Raw genomic sequence first — 16,221 nt, forward strand, 5'->3', positions numbered from 1 at the left:
TGCAGAAAGAGATGAGAGGCAAGAGAGAAAATGCATTTGCATTAACACGCCAAATGAAACGAGAGCGAACAATTAGAAGTAGCTCATGAAATCAGACACATCGTAACTTTGTGTTAGACAGCAGCAGGAATTACAACCAAGCACAACTCCCATTTTGGTGTTTAAATTGTGTTGATGCAAGGACCTCTGTGTTAAACATGCTAAAATATAGATGAAAAAGGCTTGTGTTTGTGCAGCTTTGAAGAAGAAGAAGAAGGGTTCTGCAGGATTTTCTCTCACTGTGAGAATACTCTGGACAGATGCTGTGCATACAGACACAGTCATCAGCCCGCAAGTCTTAATTTATGCATCCAACTTCACCTCCAGTAGGAAGTCTTTGGAGCACAGTGCAGTTTTATCCATGGATAATACATGCACAGTCAGACACATTAAATTCCACTATAAAAGCAGAACATCATGCTTCTCATTGAACTGAATATGTATACCAGTGGTTCCTGATCTCAGGGTGGGGACACATTGCAAAGGTCCCAAGTAAAACTGTCAGGATCATCAGATAGTTCTGTTCAACTAAATAATGGCTTTCTACGTCACCTGCAAGAATCACCAAGTTTAATATTTTGTTACTTGCATCACTACTGGCAGGCAGAAGCTAAAGCTTCCTGAGAATATTGTCAAGGAATGAGAAGAAAGCCCTTCATTACCAGCCTTGAAAATGCAACAGTCTTCTTAGTCCCTCTTTGTCGTCCCCCCTCTCCCTCTCACCTAGGAGGCCCTGATCATGGCCAGCATGGAGCACCCCCACCTGGTGCGTCTGCTGGGCGTCTGCCTGAGTCCCACCATCCAACTGGTCACCCAACTCATGCCTCACGGCTGCCTCCTCGACTACGTGCACGAGCACAAGGACAACATCGGATCGCAGCTGCTGCTCAACTGGTGTGTCCAAATCGCAAAGGTAAGTGACCGTAATCAGGTCACAGTAGGCCGGCGTCTGCTGCAGCTTTTGTGTGTTACTGTATGTGTTAGCAGGGGTGAAGGTTGTACCAGATTTTATGGGTTTGTGTTTATGTTGCATGAGCCTTCCTTTTCTCCCAGCCAGAGTTTGACTGATAGTGACATGCAGAGGACTGCCAAATCCAGTGTCAAACTAAACAAGCTCAATTTTTTGCAGAAATATGATTTCATTGCACGTTCCAAATTTGTATTTAAACAGCTTTTGTGTGACCTTTCAGTCGGTTGCTGTACTTACTCAGATTTCCATTGTTATTGACCAGAATCAATGGCGCTGTGTAATAATCTACATTGTGCAAATCCGAAGCAATCATAAAGAATCAGAGCAGGAGCTATATGTTAGGGGGCACAAACACAGAGCTGCCAAGTCTACTGGTGTTAAGCCTTTAGTAGGAATCTTTTCTGGTTTGCTTGTATTGGTTTTAATTGTCCTCAGGTCTTGACAAACTGATCATTTTCACAACATTTCACAATGTCATTGTAAGTCACTGATGTTAAGCAACAGACAGGCTGTTTGCCTTGAACTCTCTCTTTGAAGCTCACTGCGCTGTTTTTTTTAGGAAGTGAATGATGGTGCATGAAATGTTCAAATTACAATCCCAGTCTTTGCTACCACAACAAAATCGGCTATCAGAATCATTGAAACAGCAGTAAGGCTTGAAATATTGTGTGTGGTTTTGCTTACCCAAAGAACATTGTGTTTTGTTTGCAAATTAAGTCGATGCAGCATGACTGTTTCGTAGTGTAACTGCCGGGTAAGATTTAACTTCTCAGAGTTATAAATCTGTGATGGCAGTAGGGTGCCGGGCTGCTATTACATGCTGTGCAGGCAGACATCTGCTGTGATCCAAAGGCATCCCCCAGCAGCTCTGGAGGCAGGAGCAGCAAAAGAAGACCTGACAGATGTCTGATTTACTGCTGGTGCTGATCAGGCTGAAAGGATTTTAGACAACAACTGTTAATATTTCTTACCCGAGTTGATTTTGTGCTCGTCGGACTCGCCAGATGTAGAACGTTGTTCGACACCTGCCATTGGCTGACTGTCAGTCAACATTTTCCTTTTCTACTACCTGTGTGTTACCACAAGAAACACTACCAACAATCTGACACTGAGAATCGCATGTTTTGACGAATATTCAGCTCATGCAATAACACAAGCCTGCTTGGTTCTTTGCAGGGTTTTAGCCATTAGTATGCCAGGGCTCATCTCCCTATTTGCAAATGTTCCCATCCTACATGATGATGCAAGGGCATCGTCGCTGCATCGATGGCTTAGCAGCACCCAAAATGATCGTGATTGGTTTGAAGAAATACAAACAGCTTTTTCCCCCCTACCGCAGAACATTTATGAGGGTGGCTACTCATCTTAAACCAGTCAGTGACTAACAGCAAGAAAAATACATTAGACACTTCTAGTGCTTACTACTTAAAACATCCTAAGGAAATCAGATAGAAAGTGGAATTGCAACTAAGGTTGTGATGGTGTTACAATGGAGTGTTTTAAACTGTGGAAGTGGTATTCAAACTTGTTGCAAAGAAAACCAAACTATGAAAGACTTACTGTACAACAGGAGTCATTTATTTTAAATGGCGACCCAGTGTTCAGCCAATGCACGATTGTTGCCTTTAACTCCCTTGCAAACGAGTGGCCCATCACAAAACACTAAACCCATTAATTGCATGTTTATAAATGACCCACTGTGCATGAAAAGCCTGTCACGGGCCGTTCTTCAGATAATTTCCTGCTCCTAAATCGCTCCTTTATCAGTCCCACGATTGGAATTGATTCGTATTGGTCATCGTTAAAGGCAATGTCTTCTCCTGTTTCATCCATCTGAGTCAGTGATGACTGCTTTGGTTTCATGGCATAGGGGAGGCTAGGTGGGAGGGCTTAACCCTTCATTCCCTCTTGATGGATGATTCCCACGAGCTTGAGGAACAGGTTACTTAAGCAGGTACTTATTGCCGTAATTGGATTCGATTTCACCTGTGGCAGCAGCAGGGGAAATGTCAGGTTCTTGGTGGTTCTGGAAGTGAGGGAAAAGATTATTCAAAACTGTCCTCGACCCTCACAGCACTATGACATTCAATTCAGTAAATCAGTTGATGGTGATTGATAGCAACTACTACTTTTCATTCTGGTGACTTCTTGATGCAGAGTTGGACTGACACTGCTTGAGTGATTGGAAATCATACACTGATCATTTCTTTCTATTTAGCGAATTAGTGAATCAGCTCTCTATTTCTGAGCCCTTCAGACACTTCTCCTATCCTTTATTGTTTTCATTATTGTTAATAATAAATAAAAGCTATCAGAGTGTGAGCTACACTGTCACCACCAGGAGCCTAATAACAGGCCATGATTAGTAATATTAAAATGACTTAGAACATTACATTTGGAGTGTCCACATCTAAGTGTATAATTTCAACGAGTTAATTTGTTTTCAAAATAGAGTATCCACTAATTAGTTCAAGCATTTCCACAGAAGCTCTAATAAGTTATTCCAAATGGTGCCCTCGCTGTAAAGAGCTCCTCCAATGAAAATCCGATTGTTTTTTAATCTTACTAACATGTTCATGGGTTGTGTTTTATAGGCTAGAATACATACAATGAATGAAATAGGCAATCAGGACCATGGCAGATCAGTGCTCATGCTCAGGGTTTCATACGGCACATATCTGAGGGACCAATCCTGTCAACTTGCATGGAGCTGCAGGTGAAGGGCGGAGGGTTGGGTGGAGATAGAGGTGGGAACTATTTGTATATTCATAGATCCACATGGACTGAATGAAGACAAATGTGTAGAGTTACATATAAGTCACTTTAACACTTTATTTGATTTCATTTCTAGAAAAAAACTAAATACGTAATTTTGATAAACTGAGATGAATCTTCAGGGGTTTAATAAATGCCACGAGAGTCTTCAAAATGTCAATGTCAACTGGTCAAGAAGTTGAGATATTTCAGTGTAGACTAAAAAGGTGAACTGAACAACCAGACAGACGCTGCCATCCCTTGAATTATGTCACCGGTGAGGCTTAAAAACGTAGCAAGAAGTCTCCCAGATGACTGAACTGAACTCTTTATCAGTACAGTTATATGTTCCCAGTTCCAGCAGGGAGTATATTTAACAGGAAATGTTTTGTAATCCACACAAACCGATCACATGGAGTTAAAATGCTCCCAGCGTGAAACCCGGTAGCTCGGTTATTCTGTGTTGTATTAGCCTCTTGGATCCTCCTCATAAGTCCTCCATCACATAGCCCCGAGATATTTTCCAAGCCAGAAAGAAACAGAGATTCTCTGTGGTGTGTCGATGAGTACTTGTGTGTCTTTGCTTTCACAGGTGTGTTGGTGTGTCTCTGCGCGTCTCTGAACACATGCCCGCGTGTGTTTGGGCATGTGAGCCGAATAAATAACTCACAGCGTCTTCTCTGAGTGATCTTTGCGCTCTCAAGATAATGATGGGGAACTTCTTCTGGAGAAAGAGCATCCTTCAGAAGACGCACAATTTTCTCGCAATGGGGAGAATAATTTCCTTTTGGTCTTCACTTTGCTTTGAATAGGGTTTTATGGGAGAGGACAGGAGGGAGGGAGGGAGGGGAGAAGGTATGAAAATAACAGAGTGCTCCACAAAAGGTCTTTACTGCATACTGAAGGCCACATGAGGTATGGTGCAAGACAAAAGGACTTTCTGTGCCCTTTTGGTGAACATATACAAAGTGCCATAAGTGCTTCTTGAGAGAAAGAGATAGTCAGGGTCTTTAGTTACAGCAATACTTCAACATTTCTGTAAATTGCCTACTTAAGCTGTAAAAGTTAGAACAGAGGATTGATATAACTCATGATAGTCCACTTGCTTCACAAGCAACTTGTGTTAACCCTCAGATGATTGAGAGTGGGATCAGTCTTCTCCCACTCTCAGAAAGAAAGTGTACAAGTGCATTTCCAGTATCACAGCAAAGCTTGTAATACACCCGCCACTCCACTAAAAGGATGTGCCTCACAATCATGGTTTACATAGCGAGGTGTCAAAAACAACGTAGTTTAGGGCAACAAAAATACTTGGAAGAATACATGGAACAAAAATGTATTTGAATGTACTGTATTTGAGTACTGCAGAGAGTATAATATCCAAAACTGTTGTCGAGCTGTCCATGCTCGCTGCCAAACCATATAAACCTGGAGAGAAGCTCTCTGTTTTCCTGTTTCACCAAGCTGTAATGTCATGGCAATTTGCCAGTCCCCCCCCCTGCCGCCGCCACAACAACAGCACAAACACCAGCCGTATGTGGGCTCTGACCCGGGCAGGTGACTGCTGCGCCGCAAATTGATTGGCCGAGGCCTGTCGCCAGGCAGTGACTCTTCATCACTGAGTGTTTTGGGCATTGAGATAATGGCCCCCATTAATCTACAGCCACACTCAGGGCTGTTCCACTCCCACGGCCACACACACACACACACACACACACACAATGACTGACGCTCACATTACAACACACACACATGCACATACACATAAATGCAGAACGCTCACAGAGGTCTCTTTAGATCTGTGTGAATGGCCTCTAATTTATTAGTCCTGATCCTTCCTTTTTTGCCCTCCTTTCCTTTCTTTTCTTCTACTTTTTGTTTATGTCCTTAGCTTTATTTCCTTTCCTCGTTTTATGTCTGTTTTGTCCTTTCTTTTACGTTTCTCCCCTCATTTGCTTTGTTTTCCTCTTTTCTCCTAACTCTTTGTTTGTCCTTTCCTTTCTGTCCTATTTTTTTCCTTTCCTCGTGTTATTTCTTTTTTTTCCTATTTTACAGTACTTTTTTTCCCATCTTCTTTCTTGTCTTCTCCTTATTATTCCTTCCCGGTCATTTTTCCAATTTCCTTTTCTTAAATGTTCTCTTTGTGTCCTTGCTAGTTCTCTCCTGACTTTGCCTCTGTTTAGTTTCCTTTTCCTTTTCTAATTTTCTCAGTTGTTCCCTTCCTGTCTACCCATCCCTTTACTTTCCTGTACCTACTTGAAAACACCTACGTCTCCCTCCCATTTACGAATCGGCCCAATTTTCATGGTGGCCATGTGTTCGGGGTAACAGAGGTCAGAGTATTCCATATCATCTTTATAAATTACTGTATATTCCTCCCACTCCAGGGCCCTCAGACGGCCCAGGGCATGCATGCATATGAGTGTGTGTGTGTGTGTGTGTGTGTGTGTGCGTGCGTGCGTGCGTGCGTGCGTGCGCGTGTTTGCATGTGTGTAAATCTCTATGTAGTAATTTGTCAGTGCATAAAGTGACCTCCTTGCCTTTTCTGTCCCTCTCTGCATCTCCCTCTAGTCTCCACCTTCTCTCTCACTCACTTATCGAATATCTCTCTCTCTTTCTCTGGCACACATACTAAGAGTATTTTTTTTTTTTTGGTTAGGTTAGGTTGTGGATTATTAATGGAATAATTAGGATTGGAATGTATTTTAATGAACAAATCAATCACTGAATTAAATATGGGATTGAAAGTGAGTGTATGTGGGGCTACAGGAGTCTTTTAATTTGGCTCCCCTCTCCTCTCCTCTCTCTGTCTTCCTCTCTCAGTCTCTCTCCTCAGGCTCAGTGTAATGAAAGTAGAATAGATTCAGCAAGTAGCTGTCCTGCCTGTGAAATGATTGGCTTTGGCAGTGAAGCCCCGTCTGGACAAGGGTCTTGATTCGTTTTTGGGGGGATGTAGGTGGGATGGCTGTTGGACGGGGGGCTTGTATCTAGGCCACCGTCAGGTGTTCAGTTGGACTGAGAGCGTCGAGTGATTTGTATAAATAACACCAACTGGCAAATCTGCGGACTGACATTAGCACAACATGCCCTGCAGGAAATGCCTCAAGTTAGGTTTGCGCTGTGCTGTCGTGGCTGTGGATGGCGTTTTGCAGATTGACAGTGCTAATGATGGCGCCGAACACTGACCTTATTGAATTTCTCTGAGGCGAGTCTGATACTGGAATGCACTGTGGTAAAATATGCATGAAATCATGTGTGCACAAGCAACGACATAATTGTATAAATGCGCAATACATGCTTTCAGCAATGTGTATGGAAAACTAAGCACATCCAGAGTAAAGAAAAACACTCCAGTGCTTTAACACGCACAGTCAGCAGACATGTCCAGCCACTGCTCAGTCGGGGGGGGGGAAAGTAAAATCTTTTTACTTTTAAATTTGGCTGCTGATCTTTGGCTCTATATGTGGGCATCGATATGTGTTACTATTCTTGTGTGCATGCATAGATGTCTGCGCTTCCACATCCGAGTGTGTGTGTGCGTGAGTTTGTGTTCAGATTTGCATCCTGCGGTGGCTCCCCGGAGATGCCACCTGATGGCAGGAGATCCAATCTGGACAAGCTTAGTGTGGAGCCCTCCGTGTCATTCACCTCCCTGCAAACGCCTCTCTGTGCTGAGCAAACACTTCTCGCCTGTACTCATTAGCCAAGCCTTAACGCTTCTTCCTCCTCCTGCTCTGTCTCTTTCCCTCCCCTCCCCCCAACACATGTCCTTCATTTCTCGCTGGAAGATGGAATCCATTCTTCGCTTTGAATCAAATCATCCCCCTCCCGTGCTCCATGTGTCTGTCATGTCATCGCATCTCGATGAGAGGAATGTCTCAATGGACTGTGGTGCGCAACATGCTCATGTTGGTCTGGACACGTGTATTTGCTCATGAAATTGCCCTGATTTTATTTAATTTTTTTCTTCCCTTCAGTTACATAGACCTGCTTTTGAAACAGCAAAAATAAATGTTGTCACTTGGGACATTACCACAGGGAAGTGTGCTCTTGAGACTTTTTTCACTTGAAAATGACAATAGCAATTACTTAAAAGACCATTTTACATTTTTGTTCTTACTAGGAAGTCTTGTCATAATTCCTACCAATATTCAGTGTTAGTTTTTTTTTAACCATGGCTTTATCTCTCCATAATCTAAACCTATCCAAACTTAGAAAATGCTACATGTGCCAATAGAGGAAGGTAATGCCAGAGATTACATCTATTCTTAGGAATCCCTCCTCTGTGGTTTCTTCCTTTTTTTTCCCCTTCAATATTTTTTGAGGGAGTTTTTGCTTTTACTACTTGACTCTCGGAAGTTAGTGTGTACTGTTGTAAAGTAGCATGAGAGTAAAATTACCTCGACTTGTTTGCCCCTATGTTTGCAAGCAAAAAATAATAACTTCAGTATTTCACTTGCATTGCAGTTCTGCCATTACAAGCAGATATACAGTTGTACAAGAAAATATACTGTATACGAACAAGGCAGATATCATTATGAACACAGTATGAACACAGAATTGAGCGGTGAGCTTTTATTTTTGCATATCACTTGGTTTACTACTTGTGCTGTTCTTTTCTTCTGCACCGGATTGTTTCTTGTGTTAGATCGCCCTCATACATCTCAAGTTTCCCTCGATAACCTGACAGGGCCTTCTGAAAGATACAGAAGGGGCCTGCACACAAAACCCCAAGAGATACTTCCCAGGCACCTTGGAGGAGTCAGGCGCAAATGCGTTAAGCTTGTAAAAACAGCAGTAATAACGGTATATATTTACATATGAAATGTTATTTATAATAAATAATATAATATATAATAAAATGCTGAGTGCAGCTTTAATCAACAATTATTACCTGAGTTTATATATAAATAAAGATAACCTTCCTTAGAGATTTCAGGTGTCGTACTATGTTCAAATAGTGAATATGATTTAACAACAGCAGACTGTAGTTCAGTTACCACACATCACTTCTTGTTGCCGTCCTGTAGCTATGAATAAAAGGTGCTACAGCGAGAGCAATTAACTATAGAGTGATGAAAACACTCCACTGTGGACTAAAAGGCAATTACGATCACTGTCTGAAGAGTAACATGATTCCTGTCAACAATGTCCATTTAAATTCTTGTTAGTGGTTGACGAGCAAACGTGATGCAGCCCAGAGGGGAAACAAGTTTTCTCACTTTAGCTTATTTATCACTGACATGTTGAACATTTGTAGGAAATGGAACAAGTCTGACGACTGTCAGAGCAGATAAGACACGTATTTCCATCGTATAGATTGAGAAAAGCTGATAGAACTGCAGCATTTATTGATCTTTTCGTCCAATTAGAGGTTAATATATAATATTCAAAGGCATCAGGCTTAATTTTATTTCAAGGGATTTAAGTTGATGGTATCTATATATATTAAGCTTTAAAAGTAATTCATATTTTAATTTTTCCATTACATTTGTGATGTTTGTGGCTTAACATATTGAAAACAGCTGAATGACAAAATTATTATCTGGTTCCAGAGCTTTCAACCTCCTCAGCAGATGGAGTTTGTGTTGGATCTGTTGATATTTAAGCTTCTCCTCCTCGTTACCTTAAAAAAAAAGTTACATCTTGAGGTTCATTCTTGACCCTGGTCTTGACTCAAGGTCAGCTTTTAAACTTGTTATTGAGTCACATGGTCTTCATCACAAATACAGTTTGAGATATGCCGAAATGTTGACTTCAAAGTTAAACAATAATTTATGGAGACAATCACACTTCTTTTTTCTTTTTTTTTACTTCTTAGCTCAGCTAAAGCTTAACTTCCAGAATTCCAGAATTCCCTAAAAAGATCCTAAAAGTCCCGTAATGAATGAATTCATAACCGAGTGATCTTACCTGCCAGCAAATCCATTTTCCAGATGCATCCATGTGAAATCTCAAGCTTGCAAGTCTAACTTGAGTTCAGATTGTTTTGTCAAAAAAGAACAATCGTCTCCTCCCCAGAAATTTTGGTTTGAAGTGTCACTAAAGGATATAATGGATTTGGGTATATTAAAATGCATATGGATGCCATCTAAAGCTTAAATGTTCAAATATGTACAGCAAATTCAAAAATCTTTTGATCTACTTCCTAGAAGGAGTTGGATATGAAGTACTTAAGCGTACAAACTGACTGAAAAATACTTTTAAATGGAAACAACAATGATGAGTTGAAATGATTAATGTGTTCAGTTCCCTATGAATTAAATTTATTTTATTCTAGTCTATATTTTCTACTAAAACACATTATACTGTTATAGTGAATTTATTACTGTCAGCAGGCTATACGGTAGTGATCCATGTTCAGCACTTCATTTCCCCAGGGCTTCATTAATAATGCAGTCCCACAATTCTTTGCATCTCAGAGCTTGTCGGGAAGCACATCACGCTGTGATTACCAAACAACCCATAATACTATCTTACGTGATAAAAAAAAACAAAACCAACTAATGTGCACCCTGAGCAGTTTTCCCCGTCCTCCAACGCAAACACATTCTCAAAATGTTCCGCACACACACACATGGACCAGTCCCCAGAAGAATGCACATGTCCCTGCTGATGCAACAAAATGAGGAAACGGGGCCGAGGGAGACCGAGGAGAAAGAGTACGAGGTGATGAGGAGAGCGGTCTGCGGAGGGATAAGCCCCCCAGGTCTTTCTAATTATCTGTAAGGATCAGCAGTGCTCAAGGATGCATAAGGGGAGGGATTTGACTGCCAGATCCACTGGGAAGGAAGGCCTGATTGGATCAGTCACCTATCTCCATACACACCCATTACTCATGACGCCTGCAGCTCAGGCTCATTAGACACAGACATATGCACGCATGCAGATAAACGGCGGCAGGCGGAAATTCTCAGGGATTCTCGCACGGCGCCTCGTGACCGTGCCTTTCTGATATCCACTCACTGCAGACAAATTTTACTTTTCCTATTAGCGAGTCTTCTTTATAAAACAAGCAAAACTAATTCAGCCAGGTTCCGACACAAATACATTTTATGCAGTTATGTTGTCGCTTTCTTGATACTACAAGCCGTATTATAAACAAACAGGATGCAATAGTTCTTGTTTATGTGAACAGGCATTAGTAGTGCATCATATTTATAATGACTCATGCACCTACCTGCTTACACATGTTAATGTCAACAGAAAACTTTCCTTTATTCAAAGTCGCTGTTGGGCAGCTCGAGTCAGGGGAGCAGCTGCTCACCATGATCATTATCTGCTCTGATTAAAAATCATTACTTCCTAGTGTCACAGCAAGAAGCAGACAAATTATAGCCATCACTGTGAAGGTTGAGTGATTTGATATGAGGCTGAGTGTATGGATGTAAGGATCTGATGCCCTCATTGTTCCTCTTTCTTTTTTTCCTCTCTCTTCCTCTCTGTTTACTTCACCTGTCGAAGTCAGAGGCTGCTGAGCTGTCGACGAAACCCATCATTATTGTCCTCTCGGCTGCCTGTAGGCTGTCTCAAACTTCACAGAGTGCTCTTAATTGATGCTTGGGTTGCTCCGTCACCCTGCAAGGACGTTTAGCTTACACGGCTACAAATGTCATCTTTTGTTGCAGCTAATCATTGATTCAATGGCGAGAGTGTTTTCTTTTATTTCACTTGAACTTTTAGGGATTGCATCTTTCCAGCAGATATCACTGTCTTTACTCAGAGGTGCTGAAATTTATTTTACTGATCAAAAAGTGTCCCCCCCCCCCTTTTTAATTCCATTGCAGCAGCCAAAAAATGATTGACATTTGCTCATGTAAATTCACCAGCAGCCATATCTTATTGCCTGCACAGTGACATTTTGGAAGGATCTCTCCGTCCCACCGGGGAGTTGAGATCACGGCGACGGAACTTAGATATTTCTTTGGCTCCTCTTCTGGAGGAGAGATATAATTAAGTAAAGAAGTACTGATAAGCTCTGACATTGTTTTGAGAATCCACTCCCACCGAGGGAATTTCACCCTCTCTTGGTTTCACATGCTCTATCTCACCCTTCAAATCCCCCACTGCGTACACCTCTCAGGTGCGCGTAAACACTCACACACACACAGAGCTCAGGTTGATAGATGGAAAAATAGGTGCAGTTTTTCCCTGTGGTTCCAGAACGGCTCAATGCGGAGTAAATGGGCCTGCAACCTCAACTGCTGCGCCACCACTGAGCTGTTGTTGTATATGTCACATTATGTCACGTTCACCTGCATCGTTCATTAACCATCCGGTGGCGCAGTCCGCTCACTTTCTCCGTGCAGATAATTCAAACAGTTCTCTATTTAAGCACATTTTCGAAAGTGCTTTGGGGATAAATTAGATTCAACTTTCATAGCTATATTTCTGAATAAAATTTGAATGTGTTATGCGCTCGTGTATATACACATGATTGAAGAGACTGGCTCATTTTCGCTGCCTCTATTTTTCTCTTACACGCAAACACACAGAGGTGTTTCTCACACATGCTTTGGAGGCTGCCAGCTCTGTGGGAATGCCTTCCTTTCTATCTCCAGCGCAGCACACAGCGCATGACAGACGACCACCTGCGCCACCTGAGCAGGCCCATTGTGCGCGCTCCTTATCACGCTGGTCCCAGTTCTCGGTGTGCGGACAGTCCCATATTGCTCACATTGTTGCTGCCTCCTCACCCGCTCCGCTGGTTGGTGGGGTTTTTCGGTGGAGGTGTCAGTGGGAGATGGCGCTGTGGAGGGGGCTGCACCACATGCGGCGCTCTTATCGCTCCCTCTGGAAACAGGCACCTCACCTTCTGGGTCCTGTGAGAAGCTCTGCATTCTGTCTGTTCTCAGCTTTTCTTGACATGAATTCCCAAATAAACCACAGCTTGTGGATACTGTTTATGTGTTTGTACCCAAGAGTTGTATCATTAAAGCTGTTTAACCACCAACAGTTCCCGCTGCCTCCTGAAGGAGCATGTTGCCCGGCAACAAATACAAGAAACTCGTAATTATTTCATATAATGTGCGTTTCATATTGGTGTAATGATTCCTATCCTCCTCTTCCTCCACTTACCTCCCAACTGCTCACCTTTATACCCAGCATATTTTATTCCACAGCATCCTCCGCTCGCGCTGAGGAGCGCCGCTCCCTGCAGTTCCTCACCACTCCACTCCTTTGTTCATGCCTGGTTTCATCCTCTTGTTTTCCAGCATTACTAAAGACTCAGATCTTTAGTTCTCTTTTCTCCCCACAAGAGAGAAGGTAATAATGGGTCGCACACCAGCCCTGACCTCGGCTGTTGCGTGCTTTAGAAGACTTTTTTAGCCTCTGTAAACAATTCAGGAGCCCGCTGAGATGAAAAGACCTTCAACACTCTTTAAAAGGGAGATTTCTGTCCTGCGTGGTAGCCGGCGTTGGGTCAGAAGAGGATAAACTACAAAGACTAACTATTCATAACAAACCACATCTTCTCACAAGTAATTTAGCAGAACACTTAAATGGAGGAAAAGAAATATTCATCACCTTATTTCCTACTTATTACTTAGTTCAGATTTTTTTTGTGGGGCACAAAAATATACAGATTGTGTGAAATCTGAATAATTATTCCAATACAGCTCAGTAAGTGGGTGGTAACAGAAAAATGCTTCCTGATGTATTTCTATCTGAAGGAGTCCGACGTAGAGAGAGCTGATACTGAGTATTATTCTATATATCAGGACCGACTGAAACTAGATGAGTTAAATCATTTTTAAAAAGCAGACTCAACTGTAATGAGGTGCTGTTTTCATGTTGCTAATTACATATTTTTGGCCTCTCTGTAATGCAATTTTTTTGCCACTTTTCAGCCAACATATCCAACTCTGACACATCTGCAATAGACCCCAACATACTAATAATTTGGCATAATTATTGATCAGCCTCACCGATTATTATTGCACCCAAAGTTGGTTTCATTTTCTGAATCTCAAAAGTTGACTTAGTCAGTGTGACGTTGTATCATCAGCGAGAGGTAATGGGTAAAGTAGCATGAACCAGTGCTACTGTTGCCATAGTTACGCACAGGTTAATACACTTTGAGAATTGATTTGATGTGATGTTGACAGGTTTCCCACGGAGGTTTATTATAAACAAACTAAATTATTGATTGTTAGGTTAAGTTGAATATATTTACTTCCTCATAAAACCTACAAAGTGTTAGCTGGAAATCTGCAGTGCCAACAGTCTCTTTTTTCGGCCTTTCAACTGTGTAATTACTGTCACTTGTCGATCAGTCTCATGTCAACCATGTGCATCCTTATGCCTGTCTTAATGTGTGTAACATTACAAACAAGTACTAGTTGTTGAGATTCAGTAAATGTCTGCATTAACCAGGTGTTTTGTCAGTGCTGAATCCCTGCAGACCAACAGGGAGTGTCTAATGGCTGATGGTACTGACGTGTCCTTAAGCACACTCCGATTTATGCAAAGGTTTTGGTTAAGCAGCCATTGAAAAGTTCTGTGGAGTACAATGTTTTTATGACAAAAAAAAAAAAAGTTGAAATATTTCACACTACTATCGCAGCACTTCATGCTCCGGGGGCTTAAAACCCAAGTGTCATTTGGGATTTGCAGTGGTGCTGGTGGGCCCTTAACCTTAACGCTCCACTGTAGCATGTGGCTCACAAAGCTCTTGGTGTGCCGTGGGAGCTGCTGGGAAAATGCTTCACGGGACCTTTCATATAGAGCTCAAGCTCATGTTTTCTGCAAATTGTGGCCTTCCCTGAACTGAACAAATGTATTCGAAGCTGCCGCTGTTGTTCACAGTGACCATTCATCTGTTTCTCACCTAATTTCAACATTAACATTGAAATTTTGTTGTTCAATGACAAAGCTAACGTGCTATTCTAATTAAATGGTGCCGGTTGCAGACATGAGCAAATTTAAAGGAAACCAATAAGCCCCTTTTCTAGCTTTGACATGTGATTTCTTTGGGAATGAATGGATTGAACGTGTCAGGCCTTTTGAACATTTTATTTGAGACCCATTCTCACGACCACTCAAGGTCTTTTTGTTATCACACAAAAAGCAGAGTTTGTAAAAAAAAAACTAAAAAAAAAAACTTCGGGACTTTTGTAGGTACAACTTCTGGATGAATGCAACCAGATGTCCTTGAAATTTTATCACGCTCACTGCTAACTTATATTTCTCTTCCAAGTCCTCTTCCTATGGGTTGGATGTTACAATCTCATTGTTCGGTCTTACCGTGTCACAGACTTTAAGATGTACTTCTGTTAAGTCCACAAGGGCTTTGGTCTGTCTCGCTGCAAATTCAGCAAGTGCTTAAGGGCTCTGATATGAACTTTAGGAGCCTTTTGTGCAGATTGTTAGTGTCTGCAAACTTTTTCCAAATAAAATGGTTATCAGCTGTAGTGTAGCTTCACTTATGTGAATAAATGATAATGCCGTCGCGAATATAGTTACATTTTTCGAAGCAATAACGTGTCAGACTAGATTTTTAAGTTACGAGCAATTCATTGTACTTGTTAGGTAAGATGCTTTTTCTATCCATTTTTGTGCATCACCATGAACATCATCTTTTCTTTAAAGGTCAGCTGTAAACATATACTTTGAACTTTGAGTGCAGCAGCCCGGTGGAACGTTCGGAGTAATGCTCAGTGCCAAATGTAGCTTGTCTGCTGAGGCACACGGCCTTGCTTTCACCTCAGGAAAATAATAGCAGAGAGAGAACACCAAGTGTTTTTGCCTCTCGGGCAGAGAGGCGGGTACTTTACTTATTCCCTTTTTATTCCGTCTGTTGCTGCAAATCGCAGTTCGCCACTTTCTTTTTTTTAGAGTTTTGCACACTTTCTTCAGACGTTACTTCACATATAATTCATTAGATAACCAACATGTTTGAGTAATAAACTCAGCCAATCACAGATTCTCTTCAAGATGTCACAGGGGTCATCTCTACCTGCCAACCATACAAGGGACATGCTGTTCATGGTTGTGCATAAACAGGAAGGAGATTTTGAGCAATGCTCTGTTCTAACCCAAAAGTACAGTAATGTTTTGCAAACATGGAAAGTTTAATTATTTCCTCTGCAAGTTTTTATTTCATCTACAGATTATTTAATCACAAACTATCCAATCTTTCTACCATTTTTATAGACCTTATAGACCTCTGGGGATTGTGACACTTAAGCAGTGTTAAAGCAGCAAAATCAGCTGGACCCTCTCAACCTGAAACGGTGGCTGCCCCCACATCCTCCGCTGGGACGCTGGTGTTTACCGCCCAGGGTGGCTGAAAATTAATTGGCTCCTTGAGCTGTTGTACATTCCCCCTGTCAGTGCGATGGCCTCCCCTCATTGCCCCGTCACTTTAAGTCGAAGTGTATTAATGGACTGTGTGGGCCATTGATTCCTAATTTCTCTCGACGTCGACATCGGGGATAAATATTGCGTGGCACGCT

At 41.9% G+C, this 16,221-nt stretch overlaps 1 protein-coding gene across 3 annotated transcripts in view; it reads left to right on the forward strand.

The window, feature by feature from the left end:
- Positions 1–16,221, forward strand: part of LOC138206973 (receptor tyrosine-protein kinase erbB-4-like) — a 214,241-nt gene that overhangs the window by 181,784 nt on the left and 16,236 nt on the right. For 2 of the 3 annotated variants that reach the window (XM_069163915.1, XM_069163918.1), the window contains exon 20: positions 767–952. In XM_069163915.1, coding sequence (XP_069020016.1) covers positions 767–952 — 186 coding nt within the window. The remainder of the gene's footprint in view (positions 1–766; positions 953–16,221) is intronic. The other variant, XM_069163917.1, reaches the window with a different exon arrangement.

This window comes from Embiotoca jacksoni, unplaced genomic scaffold (assembly GCF_022577435.1).
Source record: "Embiotoca jacksoni isolate LCO1_2020_lvr unplaced genomic scaffold, fEmbJac1.0.p SCAF_30, whole genome shotgun sequence".
Taxonomy (NCBI): Eukaryota; Metazoa; Chordata; class Actinopteri; family Embiotocidae; genus Embiotoca; species Embiotoca jacksoni.